The sequence below is a fragment of the Triticum urartu genome, unplaced genomic scaffold (genome assembly GCF_003073215.2).
Source record: "Triticum urartu cultivar G1812 unplaced genomic scaffold, Tu2.1 TuUngrouped_contig_4926, whole genome shotgun sequence".
Lineage (NCBI taxonomy): Eukaryota > Viridiplantae > Streptophyta > Magnoliopsida > Poales > Poaceae > Triticum > Triticum urartu.
The window spans coordinates 1-17,386 of NW_024115556.1; the positions used below are offsets into that span (position 1 = coordinate 1).

At 43.2% G+C, this 17,386-nt stretch overlaps 2 protein-coding genes across 2 annotated transcripts; one reads left to right on the plus strand and one right to left on the minus strand.

Annotated features, from left to right (window-relative positions):
• The first annotated feature begins 3,869 nt into the window (after positions 1-3,869).
• On the plus strand, positions 3,870-13,177 carry LOC125528508. The gene is made up of 14 exons (XM_048692965.1): positions 3,870-4,151; positions 4,949-5,401; positions 5,495-5,572; positions 6,327-6,484; positions 7,568-7,631; positions 8,362-8,429; positions 8,781-9,036; positions 9,431-9,574; positions 9,697-9,803; positions 9,888-9,941; positions 10,018-10,101; positions 11,973-12,136; positions 12,223-12,369; positions 12,750-13,177. The coding sequence occupies exons 2-13, from the start codon at positions 5,068-5,070 to the stop codon at positions 12,365-12,367; spliced, it is 1,656 nt and encodes a 551-aa protein (XP_048548922.1). The 5' UTR covers positions 3,870-4,151; positions 4,949-5,067; the 3' UTR covers positions 12,368-12,369; positions 12,750-13,177.
• A 3,768-nt stretch (positions 13,178-16,945) lies between these two features.
• On the minus strand, positions 16,946-17,383 carry LOC125528509 (the record flags this gene model as incomplete). The annotated part of the gene is given in 1 exon segment (XM_048692966.1): positions 16,946-17,383. A coding segment is annotated over 1 exon segment (197 nt), but the record flags the coding sequence as incomplete, so codon positions are not given.
• Between the last annotated feature and the right edge of the window lie 3 nt (positions 17,384-17,386).

The window sequence follows — 17,386 nt, forward strand, 5'->3', positions numbered from 1 at the left end:
GATTGTCCACCAGTTGGAAGTTGAGCCTAACTGCAACTCTGCAAGTACTGTAAGATTCGGACCCTGCTGTGTGAAAACGGATCGTAGCTGTATGAGTATGCTTCGAGGGCAATTCGGAGCATGTTGTAACCTTCCAAAAGCGATCCTCTGTGTGCTCGTTTTCTCCCGCACGTCGTGCTCCCGTCGTTATAAGATCCACGCGGCAGCGGCACCCGGCAAAAGGACTCGACCAGTCGCTGGAGCCCTTGCCGGATCATGGAGCGCCTCCGACGCTGCCAAGAGTGCCTCCATCCCCTGGAGATGGAGTGGGTGGCGGTCGGGCGGTGCGGCCACCGAAACATCTGCTCAGAGTGCTCACTGACGGACCGCTGTCGCCGCAAGCTTACATGCCCGTCTTGCGGCGCCCACTGCCCCACCGTCCTCATCACCCGTGCGACGGAGATGACCGGGGATAGCGCCGTCCTCCGCTGGACGAGGCCGGCGGCGTCCAGGGAGGGACGCGTTGGCAAGTACTGGTACCACAAAGCGTCGACATCGTATTTCGACGATGAGGAGCAGTACAAGCTAGCCAAGTTGTGCCTCCCAGATGAGGCCATGAAAAAAACTGGGGCAGGCGCATGTACGTGCACAATTATGTGAGATCCAAATGTACTACTTGGTACTTTGTGCCACCGATGATAATAATAATCATGTTTTTTTCTTTTTGCAACTACTACATTTTCCTTTGGATCGAGACGCGCAATTTCGAGAAGAAAATCGCAGGTCCACGTAGAGATCGTCGGAAACCGGCGAGTTTTATAGGTTCATCTGTTCGCTAGTAGTAGTATGTTCCTCCTGTGGCACGCAGATGTAAAATCCCCTCGGTGAATACCGCGTCCTCCCATATGTCTGGATTTGAACCCCTCGGCCGAGATGAAAAATGCCTGGATTTGACTGTCAGCCGATCTCGGCCGTGAAACCGTGGAAGTTGTACTCTGATCAGATTATAAATTGTCCAGAGATTGTAAGTTGTTCAGAGATTGTAAATTGTAATAGTTTAATCTCCTATCATTACTGAATTCAGGCATATTTGACATAATAAAGACTTCAAAACTAAGATTGTTTCTCTGATTCCTTTGAAAAATAAATATGGATCATAGATATTCCCTTTATAAACTAATATAAGAGCTTTTAGATCACTATTTTAGTATTCTAAACGTTTTTATATTAGCTTACGGAGGGAGTACTTCAAAACTGTGATGTCTGTGATGACAGCAGAGACTTCAAAACTGAGATTGTTTTGCTTATTATTGACAGGTACTTGTAAACAAAAAAAATTGAATCCATACATTGTACAGATTACGAAGGGATCTATCTTTACTTGCAATCGGACTACTATATAATCCCCTTCTGGCATGCACACATGTAGTATACATGTTTGAGCATTTGTCATGAAAATGCTCTTTAGAGCATCTACAGCCACGGACAGCAATTCCGGCCCCTCAAATGGGCACTGATCGGGCACCCCTCAAATAATGTAATTTACATTCGAACGCCTCAATTTTCGTATCTCAAATCCATACAAACTCATGCAACTACGTCACACACGCATCGTCCGGCTACTCCGTCATTACTAACTAAACATGCCATCGGACTACCAAAATTTAGTATGTTTGGCTATGGTGAAGATCATCCACGACTGCCCTTGCCCTTCTCGGCGCCCTTGTCGTCCTTCTCGCGGAAGTAGCGGTCGAAGACGCGGTAGGGATCTCGCTGGATCTGCTCGTCGCCGGATGGGACTCATACTCTGCCCGACCGGTGATGGGGAAGGAGAGGTTATCCGGCTGCCGGGACCGCGATATCCAGTCCTGGAGGACCCGAGCGCCCGTTGAGCCGACACGACGGAGTCACGGCGGACAGATCCGTCCGTTGGCCAGGCGCTGTCCTCCCGGGAGCGGCGGAGTGTAATGCGGACCGCCATTGCCTCCTCCAACCCGCACGGGATGGCACCCAGTCGACGGATCCGGACTGATCAGAGTCAGATCCGCCGCCCGCCATGCCGGAGACGGCAGGAGACTGCCGGAGATGAGCTCGGGGAGCGAAGGGGAGTAGAGGGAAATGGACTGAAGTGGCTTGGGTCTGATCTGACGAGCGGATGGGGAGGAATATATGTGGGGTCGGGTGGGCCACCGTGGGCCGGGTCCGACGTAGCGGGCGTGCCCGGGTGCCCCTATATCCGCCACATATTTAGACTGGATATAGGATGTGCCGGTTAGTCCGGGAGTTGGAGGGTCGTTTGAGACGCCCATTTGGGTCAAAAATCGCGACCGGATAGTGACCGGGCGGTCCATTCAGACGTATGAGACGAGTTTGAGAGGTCCGACTGTAGATGCTCTTATATCTTCGGTCAATGGATGTCGAACTACAATCGTGTTTTGGCATGCACATGTAGAAACATGTTCTGCTCCTATGCACCACGTGAAGAACAATTGAGGGCATCCATATTTCAGAAACAATCTTCATTATTTAACATATTCATCTACAAATATCTCACTGGGCACAACGAACACACTTGATTCTGTCAATAAAAAATTTCCATGGATCTACAGTTTAATCACCACACTACTACTTTCTACATCCTTCATCCGACACATCGTCACTGAAATAGGCATTGCACAGCCTGTTAATCTCCATAGAACAACACATCTCCATAGATCGATGACATCGACTCAGATGATGTGGATCATGTAGCGGGGAAATAGATGACATTTGGATTGAGTAAAATTTATGTGTGGGTCTACTTGATGATGTGGATAACATGCATGTCAAGAGAAATAATACAGTGTGAATGAACTATTTAGATATTATAGATTATAGATTAGTTGACGTGGAGTGGAGTTAGACACAAGATGTGTTGTGTATGGTCGTTTGTTTGAAGATGGCATGCATCTGTTTATTCAATGCAAAATAGTTAAAGAATGATGATGGGATCCTAAAAAAAAGAACGATAATAGGCACTACTGCTAGAAGAGGTAGGATCTAGTCTTTTCGCTCTCGGCTCAGCGAAGGAGATTATCCAAGCTATACTTCGTTTGCCCGAGGACAAAAACTCACTACTATTGGGATGGATGAATTCCAATATCTGATATGACATAATGTTACCAAATGGACAATGTTTCTAAATCCGCCACCAGCAACTGAAGTTACCGCTCGTCGTTCCTGGAAGCCCCTGCCACAAGACATGATTAAGATCAACACCGATGCATATTTCTCCGCTGGATCTCGCAGTGGAGGGTGGGGATTTATTTGCAGGAATTCCGCCCGCAAAGTTCAGTTTGCTGCAGCTAGCTCTACAAATGTTTTATCAGATTCACTTCACGCCGAATCAGTTGCCCTTCTTGCATGCCGTTTCCTTTGCTAACGAGATGAGAGTAGGGAGGGTCCTTTTGAGACCGATAGCTTGGTTCTTCAACGTGCAGTCTCCTTGGATGCTTATGGTTTTGTACTGTTGGACAACCTTTTCAAGGAGATCAAGCTGAAAGTTGAAACTCAGCCCATTCAGGCGTGTATGGTACATCTTCACCGTGATTGTAACAAGCCACCACCGCATGTGCTGCCGGCGTTGGGGGCAAGGTTAAGCCATTGGCAATGGATGTGTATGGCTCGACAGATAAGCCAATGATGTAACCAACGGTCTCGCCGTGTCTTAAATAAAACACAAGTGTTCCTTAAAAAAAAAAAGAAAACTCCGGACAACATTGCATATTTCATCCGTACGTACATGGTTGGTATCATCCGACGCTACCCTGCATACGATATTGACAAAGAATGACCAAATTCAAAATTTCCGTCTGAATTCTCGTCTGAAACAGCAAAAACTGTCCCGGCTGAGAAGAGATCCACCGGTGCCGTGCTTTTTGCTCGAAGGAAAACAAAGCACACGTCCAGCCCAGCGAACCGCACGGCACCGGTAGGCAACGTCGTCCCTCCTCCCTCTCGCCCGTCTCCCCAAATCTGAAGGCCCCGGACCCCGATTCTCGCCGGCGCCTCACTCCCACCCAAGCACCGGCCTCGAAGCCCTCTGCCGTCCCGTCCTCCCCTCAGCTCGGTTGGCGGGCGGGCGCGGAGTGGAGATCCCGCCGGCCGGCCGGCCGGAGTCATCTTCTCCCTCGGTAAGTCCCTGTCGATCTCTCCTTGATTCTGCTCGCCGTGAGAACCCAGCCCAGATCCCCCCCACGGCCGCTTAGCTGCTACGTACATTAGATTAGTGTGAATGCGTCCATTGTTGGATTTGCTCCCTCTATCTCCTATGTCGTCTCTCTCACCCACCCGGCGGAGCCCCCTTTCCCCATCCCGTTTCCAAGGCAGCACAGCAGCACCCCCTTGCGGCTGAGTCCGCTCGCGCGAGTTCCCGAGCTGCTGCCAGATCCGACGTAGCCCTGGCGTGGTAGATAGATTCGCGTGCCTGTCTCTGGATCGAGATTGAGATGCTGCTTTGAGTTGCTTCGCATTCTATCTCTAAAATCGAAGCCATTCCAAACCAATCAACAACATTCTATCTCTCATTCTCTCCAGGCATTGTCTAGTCAGGATCTTTGCATCGCCATTTATGCAGCATAAGGACTACTTACTCGATTAGTTATCTTCACTCTCAAGTCCTGGGGGTCGCTACCTGGTTGGCAGGCTGCCGTGTATTATGTTTTTTCTTCTTCTCTGTGCTGGTTTGGCTTTGAGTAAGTCAGGTGTACTAGTAGTGCCAAAAAGCTCTCTAGGGCAAACTTACAATCGATAATCGACTTCAGGGCAAACGAAGAGAAGCTTCTCAACCTGGAAAATTACTAGGCTTGTTTCCCATTTATGGAGAGAACTGTAGATTTGTACTGAAGTTGTTTTGACATATAGAAAATCCTCCTGAATAAGTTACCGCTGCAGTTTGATGTACATAGATTTAATCATGATGAATCTCCAGGTGGACCGTGTCATTGTTACCAGTCACAGCTTTAGAAGAACGATGCATCTTGTGGGCTTATTCTTTCTCCATGGGCCGGCGGGAATTTGTTGAATTGGAAGAGTTGCTGGTCTGATAATATGTCACTCCGACTTCCACTTCCGCAAGGGCTCTCCTTTTTCAAAAGTGCTGGGTGGTTTGAAGACAGTAAGGTTGATTCAGCTGCCAAGCAGCACTTGTCTCCAAAATTTAAGCTCCAGACAGACAAGGAAGTGTATAGACCTGGTGATTCAGTTACCGCGACTATCGAAATCTGTAGTCCCGCTAGTTTAAAGGATGAAGCGGAGGCAGCGTCAGGTGGAGTCACATCTCTCTTGGTAGATGGGCTATCTTTCGAACTTAAAGGAATTGAGAAGTTGGATAGCCAATGGTTCTCTGTTCCAAAGCCCATACCAGGGTCTAAGCAAAGGAGAGGTATTTAACAACCTAGCTTTCATCTAAATAACTGATCAATGTGTCTTTTATTTTATTTCTGATAATCCTCTTGTGTTATAATTGATTATATAGGTGAATATTTGTTTTTGGATTGTTCGGCACCCTCATTAGTCTCCAAAGTAATAATTGCTTCGGGGCAAACAAAAACATGTAAGTTATCTCTTGTTTTGGAGGATCAATGGAGGTTGATAATGCACTTATCATGTAGTGCTACATTTCTAGATTGCTTGAAACGTAAAGTAAATATTGTTCATATGCTTTACCTCCATTTTTCCTAGTATTGTACGACATGTTGGTGTAATACAGTAATTTGAATTTGCTTTGCTTCTTATTCTGCAAATCACCTGTCTCGTCAACCACCCTGTGTTTGATCTTAAATATTAGTTATTGATCTATCCATGTTCTCATTTTTCACATTACGTCAAAATCAAACTTTAAGCATCCATGATTCTACTTGTGGAGTCAAAGTGAATACAGTTTTGGCTATACCTCTGTTATGGAAGGTCATGACTCATGACTATGAGGATTTACTATTTAGGGATATGCTGCTTGCATGTTTTTCAAACACTCTAGGAGGGCCAGTTCCTGTTTTGCCCAGGATCTTCAGTTGACAATGGATAATTTCCCCCTGTTAACTTGCTCACTTAACTAAATCCTCTGCATCACGTGAAATACAATGATCTACATTTTTTTTAAGAAATTGCAACTCAGCTCTTTTTTTTTTTGCAGATATTGTACGTCTAGAGCTCCCAAGGATTTTACCACCATCATATAGGGGCATCAGTATTCGCTATATTTATTATGTTAGAAGTACATTGTTTGGGAGATTGATTGACTTGGGTAATGAGGATGAAACTAAAGGCAATGTAAATAGTGCGGTTCAGAGCTCTTTTTTTTTTTGCAGATATTGTACGTCTAGAGCTCCCAAGGATTTTACCACCATCATATAGGGGCATCAGTATTCGCTATATTTATTATGTTAGAAGTACATTGTTTGGGAGATTGATTGACTTGGGTAATGACGATCAAACTAAAGGCAATGTAAATAGTGTGCTGCAGCTGGTGAGTTTTCTTCTTGTAGTTGGCATAAAATTCTACTCCTTAAGTTCAGACAATCTGTGCTGAAATCAAATTGACCCTAGTCTTGTAATTATTATTCTTTTATTAATTTAGTTGCAGTAGGAGCCTCTCCTTTGCTGAAATGTTGGAAGCTTTGATTTGTTAACCATCCATAATTTCATTGGTGATTTGTATTATTCTTCGAACTGAGTTCTCTAGCCTGTGACTTGTGAAATATTTCTAGTGCATGTTTTCTTGGATGTACTAATGTGATAATTTTGGATCTAAGATTCTAATCTAACTATCCTAGCAAGATAATATATTAAAAAACTAAAGCCCATTGTTTACATATTAAATTTTAATGTATGATTAGAAAACCAAGTAAATACCTTGCAAAATGGGGTGTCGCAGTTCAACCTTCGGTCTTCTATTGATTACCCCTACATCCTTATCCAAGGGACACAGCAAGATGGTAGTCAAGTTTACTGAAGGGTTAAGAACACACAGTATTTTAATAAACAATCTTACTTAGTGTTAAAAATATTAGTCTTAAACTCATAATCGCACATGTCTGAGGTTTTAGGGCATGAGGACCTGACTTAATTCGAAAACTTAATCTTGGAAGTGTAGAACTAGAACCCCACAGAAAGACATTGACTGATATTGGTTCTTGGTTGCCTATCCTGTAGCATCAGAAGAATATGCCGACAATTCTTTTACATGTCTGCATGTCTCCATTATATTGTGATGATGGGAGGCAACTGCAGGCTTCCATATATTTGAGCATTATATGGTCCATCTATTTCCTCAGTTATACAAGAATCACCAAGACTAATGTTAATTTTTCTATCTCCTTAAAGGAGAATTTGATAGTCAATGCATGTTTGTGCTGCTTAAGCTAGCCTTGAGCTGAGTTCTTTGAAAATTCTCTTAACCATTGTACTGAAAACAACATGATTCCATTTTCTTATTTCTAGTCATTCTCTACTTCATACCCAGTCTTGTAATGCAATTATGGAAGTTTCGGACATTAAAATAAGCCAAATGTCTCAGAGCGATAGCTTAAAATTGAATTCATTTCTGTAGGAAACCCGAGTCCCATTGCAGATATGTGTTTCCCAGAAAAGCAGCACCTTACTAAATGAAGAAGGTCAGTGATGTAAATTCAATAATTTAAGGTTCTTGCACTTCAGTCATCCTGTGTATTTTAAAAGTATGTTGTTGATTAAACTACTTTTCTGTTAAGTAGTGGATTCACTCACTGAAGCATGCGGGCTTACTTATTCACTGAACATGTGGGTTACATAGCTTTTGTGTGTGTGTGGGTGGGGGCCTATATATTTTTGGCAAGGTTGGAAATAATTATTAATTACGATACTGTATTTTGTAACCATCATGAGATGCTCAATAATGCCTTTTTTATTTGTATTGCTACACCCACTCCTCACAGGTCACATCTCGTGCTGTGATTGTTATGTGGATCTTTTCAAAGTTTTCATAACCTTCACATCTTTGTGCGGTTGGTACATTTGTGCTTTCATAACACCTTATCCTCAGTGGTGCACAAGTGATTTTGTTCAACATGGATACTCTTTATATCAATTCCAGTTTCACCGGGATTCCTATAGGTGACTGAATTCCAGTGGTTCCTTCTTTTAGGAAAATGCGTGTAGCTTTCTCTTTTCAACCTTTCATGAAAACCTATATGCACGACAGTCGTAAATAATATAGTAGAGACTGACACCACAATCCTGTTTAAATACGTACCAACAACTGAATGCTGCAGAGTTGTTACTGGATGTGCAACAGCAGAATTTTAGTGATACTAAACTGCATATTGTGTTAATCCTCATCAATGCTAAACTGTTTACATATCTCAGGGAGTTTTCCACTCTCGGTTGAGCAACTGAGTATATTTTGGAGGGAAAAAGATGATGAGTCAGAATGGGTGAGTCCTTATTTAGTTTGTAACCCATCTCCGAGATTTCGTTGCACTTAAATTATTTTTTATCCGTTTCTTACACGTTATCTTGCATGAGTTTGTTTCTACAGTGATATCTTGTATGAATTGTCCATAGTTATTTCGATTACTTAAACAAGGACATGTCAGTATGCAGAAGATCTGTAGTTTGTAATTTTGTCAACTGATGAAAATGTTAGTAGGATCTGAACTGTTTTCCAATGTATGGTATTTTTCATGTACATAGTAATTATCGACTAATCATGCTAATCAGTGATATCCGTATATTTCCATGATTGTTGTTTCAACCCATGCTGAGATATAATATTCTTATTGCAGATCAAAGCAAATGATAATACTGATCTAGAAGAAGGATATGATAGTTCGAAAGATGAAGTTTCATCGGTTTCCTCATACAACCCTTCCAAATCAAATACGGACTTTCCCATCAGGACCTCAACATCGACGCTCTCCTTATCATCACGTCTCTCCATGAATGAAGCATTGTATTCTCAGGGAGAGCGCCCCACTTTCCCGTCATATAATGCAATTCCTCGATTCTCAGTGTCCGAGATTTCTGATGACCATGGTGGAGGTAAGGAGTGAACCTTATAGTTTGTGTGGGACTGCAAGGGCTGTGATATTCATAAGGAAACACCAATGTCCCAATACTGTCAAGTTCTGCTCTACAGGATTCTATCTGCCTTGGTGCTTCCTAATGATTAATTCTGTTTACACTTACATATTGTCATATTAATTATTAGTGTTTTAGCTCCCAGTTTTCTTTTCATGCACAAGGACCTGTTTTCAGTTCTCCTTTTTTTTTCTTTTCGAATTCAAATTGACTAGGCTTATTCCTCTTCCGTTTCACAATGAAATAACAAGTCTTATATTAGTCAGGTCTCCATGAGAATGCTACCTATTTGTCCTTTCTGTAAATGTTTAATGGTAAATATTTGGGTGTTTAATGAAGTAAATGGCACAAACAGGACCGGTATCACCTCTAAGGAAGCTAGATCATTTGCATTTGGATCGTCATCCATCAAATGGCGAAGGATTTTCTCTAGATTCTGATCGCCCAAAAGATGACGTTGGACTCCCTCTCACGCCAAAACATGTTGAACCATCTGGATGTAAGCCACCGTGTCTCAGTTATGGAGTTATTTTAATCCATCATTGCTCCTTTTGTTGTAAATTACATGCCATGTGACAAACATTGATTTCCATTCTTAGTTGCACATTCAATGTTTTGCAGCAGAAGGCTTTATGAGAGGAAGATCATATAATATACGAATAGATGATCAAGTCTTGCTTCGTTTCTCACCAAAGAATTCTGACTCAACTTATTACTTTGGTGATATGGTATTTTAATTACCCTTACTGCGCTTGCTACTGGCTTACTGCTTTGTTGTTGGTAGATTGATTATCTTATTTTGCCGATTGCAGATTGGTGGAGCACTCACTTTTTTTCATGGAACTGGAACGCGGAGATGTCTAGAGGTAAAAGACCGAGTTTAATAAATTATTATGTATTGAACTGGGATTTAAACATATAACTAGTTAACGTGTTTCACAGGTATCTATAACCTTGGAAACATCAGAAACAATTAATCCTCGTGTAATACACCCTTCACGAAGGGTCTCACCGACAATAACCAAGGTATCCTTTTTGCAGCTTGTGTTGTGAACCATTATAAAATTTGTACTATGTGCAGTCAATGTTTACTCGTTTAGCATTAAAGTCTAATTTGACAAAACATTTTAAAAGTAATCCTTGTTGTACATGTTTCATTCTATGACTTACAGACTGAACTTTGCCTCTAGTCCAAATGATGAGTTATGTAAGATATATTTCTCAGTGTTAATGCCACATGGCCTACGCTTTGGTCTCAAGAATTAACAAGTTCATGAAACTAGTACAAGGTTATGTTCGATGGTTTAGCTACAGGGGTACCCCATGATCAGATGCCATTTGTGCATGTAGTTTGATTAGGATGTATACTTGATTTTGTTTGTTGGCATTACTTTAGATGCATGCCATTCCAAAGTACCCATTCTTGATAAATGGTACAATGAAGTTCCACCTTCAATAAAAGCCACTGCAAAATCACCGTATTCACAAAACTTGCTAGTAGCCTTTGTATTTTACATGTACTGGACGCAAATGTCCTCGTCTTCTATGTCTCTAGATCCTTCACAATGGCTGCAATGATGATGATTATGTGTTGGCTGATGTGAGACAGTAGGGTAAAAAGGCAAATGTAACTGGGTGATGGCACTCATGTCGGTTCACTGTAGCTGGAGCAGGTCTGCTACCATCCGCCCCCTGTGCAGCATAGCACACAAATCATTAAACCCATGACTGGATGCAGTCGCCATCTCCACCTTTGGACCCAAAGTTGGATGCAGCATGAATTGCACCATCTCTGCATTGAAATCAAGCTGCCGCCGCCCACTAATACATCCCCACCACTAGACCGGAACACCAGCCAGCTTTGTGGTAGTTATCACGCTCCTCTTTGAGACCGACTGCCTGCTGAGGTGGCTAGTTGGAGCAGGATGTTGTGTTCGAGGCTCAACCTCTGCAGGGTGTGTGTGCTCACGTCTCCTCTTCTTTAAAACAAATGCCACCAGGAGCAAGTCCCTGGTTGGTCATTTTAAAATTCGAGGAGGTCAGAGATGTGAGGTTGTTATTGATAGAGGCTAACCAGACAAGGTGGCTACTAGTGCAGCATTGGCTGAGGTCGGATGTGCCTAGGGGTAGGTGGGAAAGCATGACCCTCCGTTCCGAAAACTTCTTTAAGTTTGACTTAGCCTGTAGAAAAATATATTAACATCCACCACATCAATTTTGTATTATTGTATTTGTCATAGAATATATTTCCATGCTATATATATTTGATGTTCTAGATATTAGCATATTTTTCTATATACTCGGTCAAGCATAAAAATAATTGACCTAGCATAAAAGTATTTTGGAATGGAAGTAGGTAGTAAAAGGAAGAAAACATGTAGTCCGATGACATCTTTCCTAATTTTTCGAGTTAGTAGTGTTATTAGTGGCATTTTTCATAGTTGCAATTACATATCTAAACAACCATCTTTTCAAGATTCAGAAAACAGAAAAGGAAATGTGCTGATGCCCTCAAATATTCCCATGACAAGTCATGAACTCGTGATCGCCAATAGATAATGTGATAAGAACTCTTCCTATATTTACCTAATGATGACAATAATAAACATATTCCAGCAGTATCAGATGTCACGAGTCCTTAGGCCTTGTACAATACAGTGATTAGAGAGGTGCTTGGGAAAAGGAACCGATTTTTTTGTTAAGCACTGATGCTTATTTGTATTGCACAGACGCTTAGGCACCTCTGCTATAGGAACAAGCACCGGTGCTTAAACAATATTCGGTTTATTTTTACAAACAACCTGCCTAAGCTATGTTGGTCTATTTGAACATCAATTTCTATTCTGTAAAACGCTAACCTGTGTTATTTTGTGATCCAACGTTGACTCTCTGATCAGGTACACAGCGAACATCATGAAGTTGTTGCAGATCTTCACCAGACAAGTTTTCTCTTTTCAATTCCTATCGATGGACCAATGTCATTTGCTACCTCAAAGGTTTCTGTACAGTGGTCCCTTAGATTTGAGTTCTTCACAACTCCGGCAGGAATGGACTCATCAAGGTATGGGATGTGATGATTTTATGGAGTGAATTTTCTAGTTTGCTGCTGCTAGCTCTGAGTGGTCAATTCTGGTCTCTATTTGGCAGGTATGAGCACCCACTTCTTGTTGAGAAAAGAGAGAAGGGGGACTGGATCCTCCCAATAACAGTTTATGCACCGCCAATGCGTAGACGAGCTACTCATGGAAGAAACGATAGATCTGCATTGGTTGGAAATCTTCTCAGCTCTTGAAGGTATGCAGTCTGTCTGTCATCGGATTCTTGCCTGTCTCGCCTTTGCCAAAGGTGTTACTTAGTGAAGCCGGAAAAGTACGCAACAATGTCAAAGTAGTTGTTAACTGTGAGCTCTTAAATGATCAGTAAATTTTTAATACCAACTGAAGTGTCCCTTCTTACTGAGTCGCAGTCTAGCTTCTGGTTGATGTATAGCTCTAGGTTAATTGAACAACTTGTGCTTATTCCATTTGGTTTCTTTGCATCTTCGTCCTAGTTCTAGCGGTTACATCATCTCTGTTATTATCTTTCCAACTATATTGAAACGATTGATGTGTGTTAACTTTTCGCTGTAATACGCAGATAATCTGAATACCCTGCCCTCTTGTATCTTACCTCAGGCCCACAAGTTGCTGCTATCATTTGTAAATCGGTATCCGTGGACCTTCGGTGAACTATCTGTAGTCCGGCATGCACAACTGGGCCAGTTCATATGTGTAAAATACCTAGAAGGTTTTGAAGAAGACTGAGTGAGGGGAAACTTGGGCTACACAAATAGTCTGCTTCTGTCTGATGTATAGTCCATCACCATTGAACAGAGCAGGAACCGTGGAACTTGATTTACGTGATGCGGACATCAGTAGTGCAAGGTACCATACCATACCGACCGTTAGCGCACCCAATGTATATGTTTTTACCAATGGACTAGCTTTTTGGGGTGCTTGATTAAGCGATTACACCCTTGCGGTTGGTTACATATACTTGGGATATCCTCCTTGTAATTGTTTTCTGGAAACCATACATGATTGCACGCTTGTTGTCCGGACTACACACGTATTGTTTCCTCGAGGCTGCTCTGCAGAGTTGCGGCAATTTTGCACGGATAGATGCTTCTTCAGTTCAAAGCTGTATACTTGCTTGTTCAGTCGCAGAAACCTGAAGTCCAGGCTCGACTCTGTCGACGAACAATGTTTCTTTGTGAACGAAGCATGCCGGTCTCTTCTTCTGGGGTATGTTGGCATTGCGATAAATAACAGCAATTCCCCTCTTCTATTTCCGTGTGGCCAGTGCCGTCGAATCCTAGCACAGGGCTTTCAGGCTTTGTTGCCGCTCCGGTCCGGAGCATGATCGCGGAGGCACCAAACTGCGAGGTCCGCAGTCACTTGATCTTGTGCCGTGACACAACGATCGCGTCCAGCTCGGCCAGGATCGACGTGTGCATGAGGCGTCATTCGCAGGCATTCACGTCCCACCGTACCCTGTGCGCTCGTCCCCACGTTAGGTCCCCTGTCACCCCGTCACCCTGCCAGACGCCAGTTGCCACCGTGATCTCCAGCCTCCAGCTGATGATCAGAAGCAACGGACCAAAACCAGAAGTCAAGCCGGAGACCAGAAGCAACGGACCAAAACAAGGGCCGCCGTCGCTCTCGCCCCGGCCGCCGCCGCTGGGAAAACCGGAGCGCTCGCCTGCCTGACCGGGAAGTCAAGCCGGAGAAGGCGGTTTCGGAAAGGTGGCCTGCACCTGCCGCTGCCTGCCCGACCTCTCAGGGGGAGGAATCCAGGAGGAAACAACTTCTCAGGGGCCGTGTTCCTTCCCGTCCTGGTCGCTGTCCAACTTGCTCCTCCCGAGTGCTACTTCTCGTACCTGCACCCTTTAATTAGGAGTTGACACTGGGGTCAAGTAGCAGAGATCCGCATCATCGCACCGGCTCAGCATCATGTACCCCATCGATGATCATCCATCTTTCCCCTCCCCTTGGAAAAGTCTTATTAGCAGTATTAATTCTCTCTGATAGTCGGCATGTCAAGGAACACAGGTATTTCATCACTTGTATAACAACACACCGGGAATCTTAGTATGTCTCTTCGATGGTATAGTCGGCATGTGAAGGAACACAGATATTTCATATGTATATGAAACACACCAGGATTCTTGTATAGGAGACAGTTCACAGTTCAGTTTTTGTACAACAATTACCGCGCTAGAAATGTGGACTGGGTAACTCCGTAACTGTCTTATCTTGCCTTTTTTTTATAGTTGTCTTGTCATGTTAATTTGCTGGTGATTTCCTTCTTTGGTTTCTGGAAATATTTGTTCTTCTCCAGTGCGGAGAAACTGATGAGCAAAACAAGATGATGAAGTAGTCAGTAGATGACACAATTCTATTCTACATATAGCTACCCCTATTCCTTTCCATGTAGTTACTTATTACTGTTTCTACCATACCCACAAGTTTGGAGAGGAGATTAGCGACGCAGTAAGCAGTTTAATCAGCGCAACATCACTTAATTACCCAGCCCGCTGATGCCCACCTTGTGACATCACAACCTCGAGGTCCAGGGCACGAGGGGGTTTGAATAATTGGCGCTCTCTTGTTTACGCTAGAAAGATCTCATTCATGGACGTGGATCCAACCGATAACACAGGACGTTGGCAATAAGAAGCGGAGTGCCTATCAGCCCCAGCTATTGTTTATCAGCGCGTCTCTCTCGATTAACACAGTTGATGAGGACACACCATGCTGTGGTTGGCCGTTGGGGCAGCCTCAAAGGGTGAGCAACTTTGATGGGTGCTGCCTCTATCTAATGGTCCAATTAGTAGTAGCTTCCAACTAGTTAGTTAGTTAATCAGAGAGCTCTCGACTCAAATGTCGTCGTGCTAATCAACTAGTTTCTCAGCACAGGATTTTTCTTCTCTTAGCTTGCATCTTGCCTAGATGGGTAGTTGGCTATCGACTTATTGTTTCCACAGTTTTTTAATTTCGTAGTTTTCTTTTTGTGCTTTTTATCTCATATATAGTAGTTGCTTGCTCAGAAGCGAGGTTTCATGCTTCATTCCTTTGTAAATCCTTTATACATACTCATTCCGGTCGTATTTTCATTAACAAAAACCCAAAAGCCAGAGAAGAAAAGGCCATCAAATAAGAGACCGAACGCAGATAAGAACATATAATGGGGCATTCCATGTGCAACTGTTATTGAATACTACCAGTAACTAACGTGGCAAGGCCTCTAGCACATCCCTACCATTGTTTGGGAACAACCGCTCTCAAAATGCTAATTAAGCAACCACAGGGAAAAGTCTACCCTTGTCAATGGGGATAACTGATATTTCACAACCTTTCCATTTGACTTCTGAAAGCTGCCAAAAAAAGAGCCACTAGCTCAATTTTCTAGCCAACCTTAACGTTTGGTAGCAGTTGGGTGGTGACAACTGTGCTATGGGAACAACAAAAGGCCACCACCCAAAAGTTCTTTCTTGGACACAATATGGTTGATGTGCCAGATACTCTCATTGGGCATTTGGATTTTCCGAGAGGCCGCTGGGATTGAGTTGGATATCCAGCATCTTGGGGAGACATGGATAACAGGGTAGATACAAAGCACAATCCTCCATTATTTCATGGGTCCAACATGTTTTGTCAGGTAGTCACAATTTTTCTTTACGGGTACTAGCGTCGAACAATGATTGAGTGCCGTACCGGAGCAAACGCCAATATTCAGCGGTTTCGTTCTTGCCTGTTTTGCCTACATACAAAGCACTTAGAAACCCAGGGAAAACATGTATGATGTTCTTAGTGTAGATGGAGGGGTACGCCTACGGTGCATGAATCCATAATTGAATTTTCTCCTAGAGATCAAGGAATTGAAGACATGAGAGTGACAAAGAAGCTAAGGTGACTAGTGATAGACTTTGAGAGGGCTCAGGTGGGCACTGATCTAGTTAACGCATATAGAGAAACTTCTTCCATGCATTTAAGGGCTGAAAGTGAGATCAAAGGTTGCTCATTGCACATAATATCCTAGGATTTTTATCATTGGGATAAGATGCATGGTAGATGAGTACTGGATATTTCCTGGAGTCTTTGGCCATTGATTGACAAGGAGTTGGCTGAATAAAAGCTAATAGTCAACTAAATTTGAGCATCCATAGCTTTGTCTGAATTTATAAGCTACCCTTTGGTACGGCTATCTATTCTGAAGTACAGAAGTACCACATCTTAGATCAGTAGTACTATTATGTGTGATTATTCCAATTGTTAAAAAAGAACCACTGGATCTTGTTTAAGATGCCAGAACAAGCAAGTATTTGCTAACAAGTTACCTACGGATTAGCATACCGCAAGCATCGTTTTCTGCCAGCGTGCTTACACCGCTGCATATTGCTAATGACAACACACAACCGGACTATTAAAGACTTCACCTAGAAGAATGGTGGTACAAAAATATAATTATTCCCATCAAGGTATTACACAGCTTTTCATAGTCACATACACACACCTGATTGTCCACATCATTTTGCAATTAGTAAAGAGAAAAACAGACACCACTTAGCAGAGCATCCTTTGTCTGGTGCAGCTACTGAATTGATGGAATCATGGGGCTCCATCTTGTGCAAAAAGAGAAAAATGTTATTCAAATTGAGTATGATTTTCCTTCCAAAAACTACTTGGAATGATGATCAAGTGCAAGCGCAACTAAAGTTTGAAAATAGAAGTGCACCGGTATCGATGGAGTTTTGAAACCATCACTGTTCTGTTTGTTCTCCACATGGCATTTTCAAGAGGAACAATTATTTACATTTCTGATCGAGACAGAAAACAAACGTAGGCACCCAAACCGATCATATTCCTTGGATGATCATTGATCATCATCCCACCAGGGAGGCTTACATAATCACTACTAGTATTTGCAACCATGGGCGCAAGTTCTTTCAAGACCACTGTAAATATGTTCATCTAGTGAAAGAGAGAAAAGAATCCATTTCTCTCAACCAAAGTGCAAAAAATTCTCACAAAAACAAGATAAAGATCACAAGAACAGCTCTGGCTAACTAACTAAGCCAGAAAGGAGGCGCACATTTCACCAACTAAATCCATCCTCGGCGCCCCCAGCGGCTGCTGCAGCAGGTCAGGAGCCATCATCCCCTGGAACACGTCCTCCTCCAAGAAGCTCAGGAAGCCCCCGGGGTTGAGATCCATCCACAGCTCGCTGAAGTCGAGGTCGCCGCCGCCGTAGCCCAACCCTCCTTCCTACA